Consider the following 11,475-nt stretch of genomic DNA (forward strand, 5'->3'; position numbering starts at 1 on the left):
CATACAGTATTTATGTAATTTATTTGTATGACCTTTGGGGATATAAATAGAGTCAGAACAAGTGTAGCTCCCCAGCAAACTGCCCAATACAAACACTCTTGGAGCCAGGGTTGGTGCTGATAGACCTACGTCAGAATCTTCTGCAGCCCAGCCCTGGCCGCCTCTAACACGACAGCTGTTAAAATAACACGAGGAAATAACCACTACAAAGACAAAATCCTGTCAGATGAAAACAAGCTCCCTGCTTCCATGCCACAAACAAGCAGCTACCCAGCCTGGGAGGCAGGAAGGCAGCACTGGAATCGTGGCAGGAAGCTTTCGCAGGAACATTCAGCGTGAAGCTCTTTGAACAGGCATCACTGAACGCTTCTGCTCCCCCTGGCCCTGAAAAAGCCTGCAGACAAACACCAAGAGAAGTTTCTCTCTGCTAATGAGAGGCCTTGGCCTAGATCACCTGACAGTCCAGATTCCAAACAGAAAGCTGCAAGGTGAAGCTAACACCAAATGTAACTTCAGTGGCCACTTCACAGACTAAGGGCATTGAAGCCCTCTGCAATGACAATTCCTCCCTCCCAGGTGCAGAATTCCTAGGAGTCTGACAAGAGCAGTCACAGGCTTGTGACTCCATCCAGCAACAGGATTCATCTGTGCTAGACTGCACCTCCCTGTCTGGGCAGCCATGGGATGCCAAATGTCCTTCTCCCTCCGTACCTAGAGCATGCACTGGGTTGGGTTGGAAGGGACCTTTGAAGCTCATCCAGTCCAAGCCCCTGCACTCAGCAGGGACAGCTGCACCTACAGCAGGTTGCTCAGAGCCCCAACCAACCTGACCTGCTGTTCCAGGGATGGGTCAGCTCCCACCTCTCTGGATGTCTTCAAGCAAGAGTCAACTCCAAGCCACTATGCTCTGTTTCACTGTCACTTGCAGCATAGGAGATGTAAACAGGAATGGCTGCTGTGGTTTACTGGCAGCTCCTGAAGCACACCAAAACACACCAACAGCCCTGCTCAGAGAGTGCTGGAGCACTCCACAGCTCCTCCCTCTGCAGTTAGATCCTGTTTCCATGCAAGTGTCTGGCAATAAGAGACAACTGCAGACATGAACGCCATAGTAGTTTGCTTTGCCACCCAGCATGGAGCTAGAAAAGCTCCTAGTTCCCTTGAAGCTTTACATATGCCAGAGGAAACATTTGATACTGCTGGTTGCCAACACACACAACTCTCCCCCCATGAAATGAGCAGCTACATAACAAAAGGCATCAGAATGGTTGCTGTGTGTAGCTCACATGAGAGCTCCACGGGGCTCAGGCTGCTGGACACTCCCCAGCGGGTGAGATTCACCATGTTGTTTCCTCCTGCTTCCCAGCCAGTGACATCCAGAAGCAACAGGGCTTGTTTGCTGGGCTTTGCTTAGCTGCTTTGCACTATAATCATCACAAGCACAAGTAATGCATGTTTCACCAGCCTTCTCCTGAAGCAGCAGCTTGGTTCCACGCTCTGGATCTGGACAAGAGGATAAAAGGATTTCTTTTATTGAGAGATTTCTTAAGAAAGGGCAACACCACAGAATGAGCAGCTCCTGTCAGCTACAGTCACTCTGGAGCTATGGCCACACACACAGATGGTGCTGCTAAAAGGAATTCTCTTTGTTCTCACTGAAGAGAACAGTTTGAAGAATGTTTATGAAGGAGGCTGAAACAGCATCACCTAACTAAACCAAACAAGTCATCCACTGACACATCTTAGTCTTCACATTTGCAATAGACAGACACAGCATTTAAATAAACAGAACCAACACAGCTGAGCCTGGGACCCTGCTCACCCTTTCCCAGCAGGCCTGGATTTAAGGCTCCTCTCAAGCATTCCACCAGGCAAAGGGTTTTAATGAAGGTTTAAATCTGTCTGCACAGCCAGACATGAAAGGAATATGGTCCAGAAAGCTTTAGTGCAGCTACTGGGTTGAGCTCTACAGCCCTCAGGGTGCTTCAGAACCAAAAACCAGAACCAGTTCATGGCAAAAGATGAAGGTGAAGAAGTAGACACAGAGGTCTGTGAAAACGTCTCCCATTTTGCTGTAGGTGTCCATGGAGCGACTGATCACCTCTGCAGGGATCCCAGACAGCAGCAGAGCAGCAGTCAGCACGGTGGTTTTCACCTTCTTCTCACACTGAGGGACAGAAAAGCCAAACAGCAGCATTAGCTTCACCCTTTGGTACAATCCAGTCCTGCTTTACAGGTCACAGAGGTGCCCACATCACAGAGCCAGGCACACTCTGGACACGTTGGTAGCAGCAGCTTTGGACTGATCCCAGCCATGCTCCAGGATCCACAACACCCCTCCCAGCCACAGATGCAAGCTGTGAAGGATGCAGTGGAGCTGAGGGAGAGGCTGGCCAGCAGCAGATCAAACCCAGCACAGACACTGTGGCCACTTCCTGCAGGCTATAAAGCAGGCTGCACAGTGTTAGTGGGGAGAGACCCAGACAGGGGCAGACTGGGTTTAAGGAGCCAGGCCAGGCCTGTCCCCTGGTGGCACAGGATCCACCTCATCACACTGCTCAGCAAAAAAGCTTCCTAACATGGAAAATGCTTTAGAATTGAAACCCAACTGTTTCTTCTTCTTTTTAGTATGACTCCACCTGGCAATTCTATCCTCTGAAGTGCCCCGAAGCCCTTTTCAAAGCCATTCTCCTGCCCTTAAGATGAGGAATCTCGAGTCAGGTACACAGGAAAAGGTGACAGTGGCTGCAGATGTCAGTGGTTTGACAATACCTGCTGGATAGCTTGATTTAATCCAACCTAAATTAAGCTGTCAAGAACCCTTCTAGGTTTCAGGAGGGAAAACTGAAGGCTGGTGAGGAGGTTGATCTCATCTGGGTGTAACTACAGCACCAGCAAATCACTGAGAGGAGCCAGCTCTTGAAATCCTGAACTGGAGAGCTGATTTAAAGGCAGCAGAAACAAGATCAAAAAGACCTAGTGCCAGTCTAAGGCTAATGCTGCTGTTCTGCACTGTGATACCTCAGTTTAAAATGACTACCATGAAGTTTTGTCTTCCATGGTAGCTACAAAACAACTGCTGATTTATTCTGCTTTGCTACAGGTGATCTATTATTCCTTTTAAAATGCAGATTTCCCCTTTCATCTGTGAATGGAGCATCCCTCAGTTCTGCTTTGCACTGACACAATCACCAGCCAAGCAAGCCCTTCACCACAGTTAGCTGGTGTAAGTCTCCACAGCCAGTGACAGGGCAAATCTTGCTAATAAGAAGCAAGTTTCCCCCAGAAATAAAGGCCTCCTTTCAGCTGCCATTCAGACTGAGACTAGCAATAGGATGCAGAGCCCTTGAAACCCCAAGATCATCTCCTTGTTTAAACACTCTCCCAAATTCCATCCAGGTATCTCATGCAGAACAGCTGCTGAGAGAACAGACAGCAACCACAGAAGGGCAAGCTCTAGGAGGAAAGCAAAAGCTTTCTAAAGACATGAAAGAGCTCTCCTGGGCAGATGCCTTCCACCAGCTAAGCAAGCTGCCAGTTCACACTCTCACAGCAACTTCAGATTTGGACTAAATCTGGGCAGACTGTAAGGCAGTATGAACCATCAGCATTTGGCACCTACAGCTTAAGCCAAGGGGGGGCTACTCCACCTGCACGGGGCCTGAACCAGCACAAGCTTCCAGTTTAGAATACTTCAAATTCATCTGATTTGGGGGAAAAAGAATAAAAATAAGCACTTACCTTTGGAAAGTACTTGGAGAGCCCCATGTAAGCAAGTTGTAGAGTAAGAAAGGGTGCAAATATTGACTGAGGGAAAAGAAAAGAGTGGAAAGTTAGCTTGGCTAAAGGAAGAGCTAACAAAGCCCACACAATGCTTCCCAAGCCACCAGGGCAAACCAGCTGGGCAAGAGAATAATGTATGGACAAGAGCAGCAATGCTCTTGAACAGCACAAACCTCAGCAGGCAAGCCTCACCCACCACCGCTGGAGCCTAACCTGCAGCAGGGGCAGCAGCACCCAGCAGCGTGCACAGAGGAGGCAGTGGTCCAGGAGGCGGCAGCCTGTGCCCACCGCCGCCTCAGTGCCACACACTGGCCGACACTTGAGCAGATCCTACTCATGGCTCAGTCTGCTGAGACAAGCTGTTCCTCATCCTGGGCCAGCTGCTGTGCTCTAGGCTCCAGACCAGAAGGGTGGCTGAGCCGGGAGCACACGGGCCACGTGCCCCTGCTCCTCAGGCGCTGCAGGGCAGAGGCGCTGCTCCCAGCGGCACAGATCCACCCCGGCAGGTTACAGGGACCTCGTTCGGCCTTTGCACAGCTGCTGGAAGCCTCAGGGGTGCCTGAAGCCCAACCTCAGTCGCTTCTGATAGACTTCAGGCCTAGACAAAGGTCCTTCCCCGTCAGCACACGGCCTGTGTGCGTCCCTGAACTCACCAGGTACTTGCAGACGAACGCCCTGACGGCGACGGCCAGCAGGGCGCATCCCACCAGCCGGAAAACGCGGAACGAGTCGAACTCCTCTGCAGCGTTCCCGTTCTCCTGGCTCGGCTTCTCGTGCATCAGCTGGTTCCTCAGCTTCAGGGCTTCATCGAACCTGGACAAGTACTGCTCCAAGCCGTGCCTAGGGGGCCGCGGGGCCGCCTCAGACGGCAGGTCCCCCCTGCCGCGGGGCCGGAGCTCGCCCGGCCCCTCGCTGCCCAGCTCCGGGGCTTTACCGAACAAGTCCTTCTCCCCTCTGAGGTCCAGCACGCCCCCGGCGTGCTCGGCTGCGCCTGCCCCGGGGCAGACAGAATCCCCGAGCACAATTCGCTTGGAAACAGAAGGGATGGGAAGGGAGTTCGATTTCTCCTGTTCCAGCGGCAGCTTGGATTCCGTGTGACTTTCATCACCTGGAGCAGAGAGGAAAATCCAGAGCTGTGCACAGCCGGCGTGGGCAGCAACACTACAGCCACTGCGGGCTGCGCTGCTGGGCTGATGTCTGCCCCCTGCACTCAGCACCGGCGAGGCCACACCTTAAGTACGGGGTTCAGTTTGGGGGCCCTCGCTACAGGACAGACACTGAGGAGCCAGAGGGATACCGAAAGGGACAACGAAGCTGCAGAAAGGTCTGGAGAGCAGGGCTGGTGAGGAGCAGCCGAGGGAACTGGGGCTGTTCAGTCTGGAGAAGTGGGGCTGAGGGGAGACCTCATTCTCTACAGCTCCCTGAAAGGAGGCTGGAGCCAGGTGGGGGTTGGTCTCTTCTCCCTGCTAACAAGCAGCCTCAAGTTACATCAGGGGAGGTTTAGGTTGAATATTACAAGAAACTTCTTCCCTGCAAGGGTTCTCATCTGCCATCCCTGGCTACAGGCTGTCCCTTTGAAAAAGCCAGGAGCTCAGCTGTACTCAACCTGCTGCTGTATCAGAGGAAAGGTCTGCACCCAGACTGAGGTTACACCACAAATGATGACAACACAAAGGGGAGAGGCACAGCATGGACCAGGCTAAAACATTCATCGGCTTCACCTAAACTATGTTTCAATGCAGCTGGGTTCAGCACACTCCTGGCTCCCTTCCACCACTCCACAAAGAACCCTCCCCGAACCGCATCCTTTGCACTGCAGGGCACAACAAACACAGGGCAGCAAGCTGGGCAGTGTGGGTCAGGCAAAGCTGCCCTGCAGCAGCAGAGATGAGAACGTTGGACTTCCCTAAGCAGCTCCACTGCGTGTACAGGAAGCAAGATGCTCAAAATACATGGAGCAACACAAAAACCGGACGATTTACAGCAAGCCACAGAGCAGCATCACAGACTGAGAAGGGAGCTGGCAATAGAAACGTTCTCTGCTGTCAGAGGCAACGCAGCGTTAACCCTCTGTGCTAAACCTGAAGACCCCATCTTACAGCAGGAGGTGACAGCAGGAACGCAAACCTGACCAAGCAGCATGCAGACAGCTCTGGTCCTAGCGAAGAAGAGCCAACCTTTCAGCATTAAAGCAGAACACTCGTGGCTGTGGGCACCCTTGCAAACAGAAATCCCAGAACTGTTTCCTAAGACACTCACGGGGCAGAACTCTAAACGACCTTGCCACTCCGCAAGAGAGCTGCGCGTCCCCCACCACCACCCAGCGACTGCTGCCGTGCGGAGACACAGCTCCGGCAGCCAGCCGCCGCGCAACGGGCGGCGGGGGAGGCTCAGCGCCGCCCCAAAGCCACCGCCGCGCCACGACAGCCTGCCCGCCGATGAGGACAGCCACGGCCGCGACCCGCGCGGGCACGGCCCTGCTGGCAGCGGCATTTCACCCGCGGCTCTCCCGAGGCCCGCGGAAGGTCGCGCCGCCCTCCGCGCATCCCTGAAGCGACTGCCCGCACTCGGGGGCCGACCCCCGGCCCATCAGGGGAATACGGGGAGCGGCGACAGCAGGAGGCCGCAGCCAGACCCCACCGGCAGCCCCGCAGCCGGGAGCCCTCACAGCGCTGCGGCAGCCCCGCCGCCACCCAGCCCGGGGCTCACCCTTGCCCGCCGCGGGGCGGTGGAAGCCCATGATGCGATTGATTCGCTCCTCCGAGTTCATCAGGAGCTTCCTCCGCCGCAGCTCGGCTCGGCGCTGGGAGGCCGAGAGCCCGGCGGGGAGCCCCGAGGGGGCAGAGTTCGCCCCCACGCCGTCGCCGTTCTCCATGGCCGGCAGAAAGGGCCGCGGCGTTACCTCAGCGCCGCACAATGGGGCCGCCCCACCTCGGCGCGCAGGCGCCAGTGCCGCCCGCCGCCAGCCGGCGAAGCGAGCGCCGCCATTTTGAGTAAGGGCAGCAGGCCAGCTGCACAGGGGACACGAAGGGAGCACGGCGCCTCCCGGCGCTACGGCGCCCGCACTAAAGATGGCCGCTCGGGCCTCGGAAGTGACGTCAAGGTGATGGTGGCGCAGCACAGGAAGAGGAAGAGGGGCGATGGCCGCGGGCAGAGCTACCTGTGGAGGCCCGAGGCGGCAGCGGGAACACCCGCCCGACAGCTTCAGGGGAAGGGGCTTGGCATGGCTGCAGGAATAGCAAACCAGCAGCGACGTGACCGCCCGCTCCGCCTGGGACCAGCTCGGGTGAGCCTGGCGAAGCCACCCTGCGCTCGGTGCGGGGATGGCTCGGGCTGGCATTAGGCACAGTACTGCAAAGGCTTCCCCGGGAGGGTGGCGAGGCACTGGAGCAGGTTGCTCCTGGAAGCTGTGGAGGCTCCAAGCCTGGCAGCGTTCCAAGCCAGGCTGGATGGGGCCTTCAGCAGCCTGGCCTAGGAGGAGTTCCACCCCAGGGAGGGTGGAACTAGAAGTCTTTAAATTTTCCCAACCCACATGGCTCTGTGATTCTATGGTGACAGTTCGCTTCCTGTACAGAGAGATGAAAGCAGTGTTCTGTGTGGAAGCATAAGCACTGGAACGCAAGAACATTCACACCTGTAACCATAACACAGCATTTACCCCACGCTGTAGCTGCAAAGGTCAAACTGTCATCAGAGATACTCACAGGGCTCAGCTGACAAAGCTGTTCGACTTCCAGCAATGTTTAAAGGACAAAGCACAAGCCCTGCTGTGCTCCTCAGGCAGGATGGATCCATGCTGAGGGAGAGCACAGGGCTAAGCTTTGAGGTTTTTAGCTGGAAGAGCTTTGAGTGGTGCATCGAGGAAGTCCCTTGGTCAGCTCTGGACACACTCCAAATGAGGGAGGAGACTGTGCCAATGAGTGGGGTGCCAGCAAACATGTTCATGTTTTAATGCATGCATGAAAGGGATACACAACACAGGGAAATGCTCCTAGGGGACTGCTGGGCAGTTCAGGCCAGCTTCCCAAATGGTATTCCCAGTGTAGTGTCCTGACACTGCTGTTCATGCAGCAAGCAGCTGCAGGAGTGACTGTGCACAGAGGACAAGCCCCAGGGGAAGAAGGTGCTCCAAAGGAGTCCAGACCTACTGTAGCACTGTTAAACAGGGAGCATCTCTGGTTCTCTCTAGCCAGATAAAATTGAGCTAATATTCGTATTTCTGTGCAATGAAAGGTCTATTATATTTCTTGTGTGGAAAAAAAAAGGGGTAAAACTGGACCACAGTGTTCTTCCCTTAGCTAAACATTCACAGAGCTAACAGAGCAAAAGCACCTGAAGGTCGCTGCAGCTGCAGACGGTGATGTGGATACTCTCCATCAACACTTCCACAGCCTCAACAATGAGCCACTCACAGACTGTGCCACAGGAGCTTCATTGACCCTGAATGGCTTCAAGAGCCTGAATGTGGAGTTCAAAGACCAGTAAACAAGTTTTCAAACCAGTCCTAGGATGGCTGCCCACTGCCACAGCCAGAAAGGTGCAATCAGCAACAGCAGGGCAAAACCTTTGTGCTGACAAGCCCAGTTCCTGCCTCTGTGAAGCAGCTGAGAAATTCTGTATTAAGCCCCCTAAAGCCAGAGCTCAAAGTGATGAGCTTCTGGAGTACCTCGGGGGTGATGAGCCAGCAGCAGCACTGGGGGCAGCTCATAAGAAATCTGCCAGGCCTAGGATGGAATGGCTTCTACAGAAGGGCACTGAAGGAACAGGGTGTGAAATGAAGACACAGGATCAGCTACAATAAACCTGATCACCAGCCTGGGAGCACTGCTGAAGGCTGAATCCCTGCCAGTGGCAGCTGGCTCTGGAGAGCACCTGGCACGTGGCTGGGAAGCACACGCTGGGTGCAGCACTGCTGTGGGCTCACTGGAAGAGCAAAGCCCAGGGCAGGAGTGAGTAACGATGCTGAGTGCCAGAGATGCTCTGGAGGGACAGAAAATGCCAGTGACAGAGGCCTGAGTCAGCTGGAGCTGCTTAGTTCAACTTCTCTCAGGCTGTATCACCTGAGAACTGTTCTGGCTAAAAGGAGAACTTCTCCCTGGCAATATTTCCCTGGACTCAAAGACATGGTTCTGGTTTTGCAGGGAAGGACTGAGGGACTTGCTTGAGTTCTTTCAATTGATTTTATTGAGTAGCCAAATCTGATAAATTAGCACAGATAAAATAAGCCTTTGCATGTGTTACAAATGACTCTTTACAGGAATAAAACAGCAGAAGTTACAAACTGTAAAAAGGACCTCAAGGAAATCCTGCCTCAGACTCAGGAGGGGCAAGATTTGTAACCTCCTCCTAAAGATCAAATGGTTTGAGCTCAGAAAATCAAGAGATTTCATATTACAATATCATACACTACTTTACAAAATCAAATTGACTGCAAGGATTACATCCAGAACAGTAAACAAAGCCTTACAGATCACATTTCATGGTCCCTTACTGAACAGCCACTCTGCATCTCTGCTGGGAAATCAATTCTGGAGGAAAGGGAATCCTTCTAGTTAGTGCAGCACAGTCTGTCTGGGCTTGGGCTCAAATACAGTCAGTTAAAAATGGTAATGAAAGCAAAGTAAAGCAGGTGGTGACAATGCTGGCTGACCACTAACATGCCAAGTGCAGGAACAGCTGGAAACCCAAGAAAGTCTTTAACTAGAAAAACAGAGAACATCTGCAGTGGCAGAGACCCGAGCACCAGAGCCACTCCAGCCTGGGTTTGCAGCTCCCCTTTCTTCAGGGCCCTGGTTTCTCAGTTGTAGCTAAAAGTGACACAGGGTGGGAAGCTTCTGTGTTGAGCTCTCCTGTTCTGCCCTCACAGCAGCAATCCAAGAGGCTCCAGCAGGCCCTTCCCCTCCGAGAGGGAACAAACTACCAACACCCAGTGGAGAGCTTCTTCCCCAGGGAAGAGAACTCCGAAGGGTTCATCTGATTCTAGTGTAATGGTTTGCTCTGTAAACCTTGGGGGCTAATTCCACAGAGAGTGAGATCTTCAGCCACTGTCCTGGGGCACATAAAGCAGTGAAGCCACCTCCCATGTTTCTGTTTTTCAAGGGCACTGAGGGGCAGAACAGCAAAACAGTAAGCAAGAGGCTTTGGGAGGGCTGCCAGGTAGGAGGGTGATTCTCAGCATCTGAGCAACAACAGACCCCGAACACAAGTTCTAAGTCATGCTCTGAGCATGTGCACAGCTCCCACTCAAGAGTCCCCTTTCCCTGGAAGCAAGCTTCAAACCTCCCTCCACTCTGAGCAGAAAGAGCAACTCTCTGCAAAGCTGTTCCAGGAGCTACCACACTCCTGCCTGCCCAGGACACAGCAGACAGGGAAGCTGCAGCTGCTTCTCCAACAGCCTTCGGATGCTATTTTGGACATTGTTCTGAGCTCCAGCTTCTTGTGCTGCAGCAGCAAGAGCAACTTCCTCAGAGAAACTCCTCCTCTGCAGCAAGGCAGCTCCTGCAACCCCATGCAGCTGCAGTCTGAAAGGGTAGCAGATGATGACCCCCGAGGCCCTTTGAGTTGTATCCTAACTACCCCAGCCCAGGAGGCAGGCTCCACAAGACCAAGAAGCACTTCCATGGGCACAGGGATGCAGCAATTCAAATACTCTTTACATTGGTAACAATCTCCGAAGCAGAACAATGACCAAAACACTTCCACAAAATGATTTAAATGCCTGTCACAGAATGCATTGGGTGGGAAGGGACCTTGGAAGCCCATCCAGTCCAGCTCCCCTGCAGTCAGCAGGGACAGCTGCACCTAGAGCAGGTTGCTCAGAGCCCCAAAGAGCCTGAGCTGCAGTGGTGCCAGGGGTGGGAAGCATGCACACATCTAGGAATTCCACCTGTAGCTCTGGGAAGGATCTGAGAAGATATTTAAAGCTTGCACTGGGTGCACACTGGTCTGGACCTAAGGCTCATTACACAGCTGCAGTAAAGCCAAAATCAACTCTGAAAGCTTCAAGCATGTCTCACAAACCAACAACCAAGCCTCAGACACAGGAGGAGTTTTGTCCTTTCTTTTCCAATTTTAGCTGCAGCTGAGTCAGTGCTGCCTCCAGACAAGAGGTCTGAAGTGCTGCCACATGAATGCACTTCAGAAACACCCTGGATGTTAGGGGCCTGACATCCAGTTGATGTAAACAAGAGCCCAAAGCCTGCTAGACACAGCCCCAAACATCTGAGAGAAGCCTTGCCTGGCTTCCCCTCCCACAGCACTCTGGTATTAAACCTGTTCCTTTCACTGAGGGAAAACAAAGCTTGTCACCCACCTAGGAGCCTCTGCAGGGCCACCTCCTCCCTGCTGTGTTGAATACTGACTAGCAGAAGCTTTAACACTCAGCCATCCTGGGGCAGCTCACTTTCAGTGCCCTTGGCCCCAGCCCAAGCGCTGGCTCTGGAGGGTTTGTTCGTTTCACAGTGAGCAGCTGCTCCGCTGCAGGTGAACACAGAGCTGCTCTCCGCAGTCACAGGGTGCAGCCAGAGAGGCTCTCCCTGCAGTCATGATCAGTATTGTGAGGTTTTTATCTCTAGCAGCAAAAACAAGGTTAAAAAGAAATGCCAGGAGTTACAGAAATATACATTTGTGAACAACAGGGAGCTCTTTATTTTACAAAACGTGTTTCACCTTCTCGCTGGAAGTGGCCTCTGG

At 53.5% G+C, this 11,475-nt stretch overlaps 1 protein-coding gene across 1 annotated transcript; it reads right to left on the bottom strand.

Annotated features, from left to right (window-relative positions):
• Positions 1–98: 98 nt before the first annotated feature.
• On the bottom strand, positions 99–6,726 carry CAMLG (calcium modulating ligand). Its single transcript, XM_054168540.1, has 4 exons — positions 6,493–6,726; positions 4,437–4,891; positions 3,742–3,807; positions 99–2,167 (listed from the first exon to the last, which is right to left on the bottom strand). Exons 1-4 carry the CDS (start codon positions 6,656–6,658, stop codon positions 1,976–1,978), a joined length of 879 nt encoding a protein of 292 aa, XP_054024515.1. The 5' UTR covers positions 6,659–6,726; the 3' UTR covers positions 99–1,975.
• Between the last annotated feature and the right edge of the window lie 4,749 nt (positions 6,727–11,475).

The sequence above is a fragment of the Dryobates pubescens genome, chromosome 16 (genome assembly GCF_014839835.1).
Source record: "Dryobates pubescens isolate bDryPub1 chromosome 16, bDryPub1.pri, whole genome shotgun sequence".
NCBI lineage: Eukaryota > Metazoa > Chordata > Aves > Piciformes > Picidae > Dryobates > Dryobates pubescens.

Coding starts and splice junctions, on each gene's coding strand:
- CAMLG (XM_054168540.1), bottom strand. CDS start 6,658: ATGGAGAACGGCGACGGCGTGGGGGCGAACTCTGCCCCCTCGGGGCTC. Junction 4,892..6,492: donor CCGCCCCGCGGCGGGCAAGG/GTGAGCCCCGGG, acceptor TCTCTGCTCCAG/GTGATGAAAGTCACACGGAA. Junction 2,168..3,741: donor TCTCCAAGTACTTTCCAAAG/GTAAGTGCTTAT, acceptor TCTGTCCCTCAG/TGTGAGAAGAAGGTGAAAAC.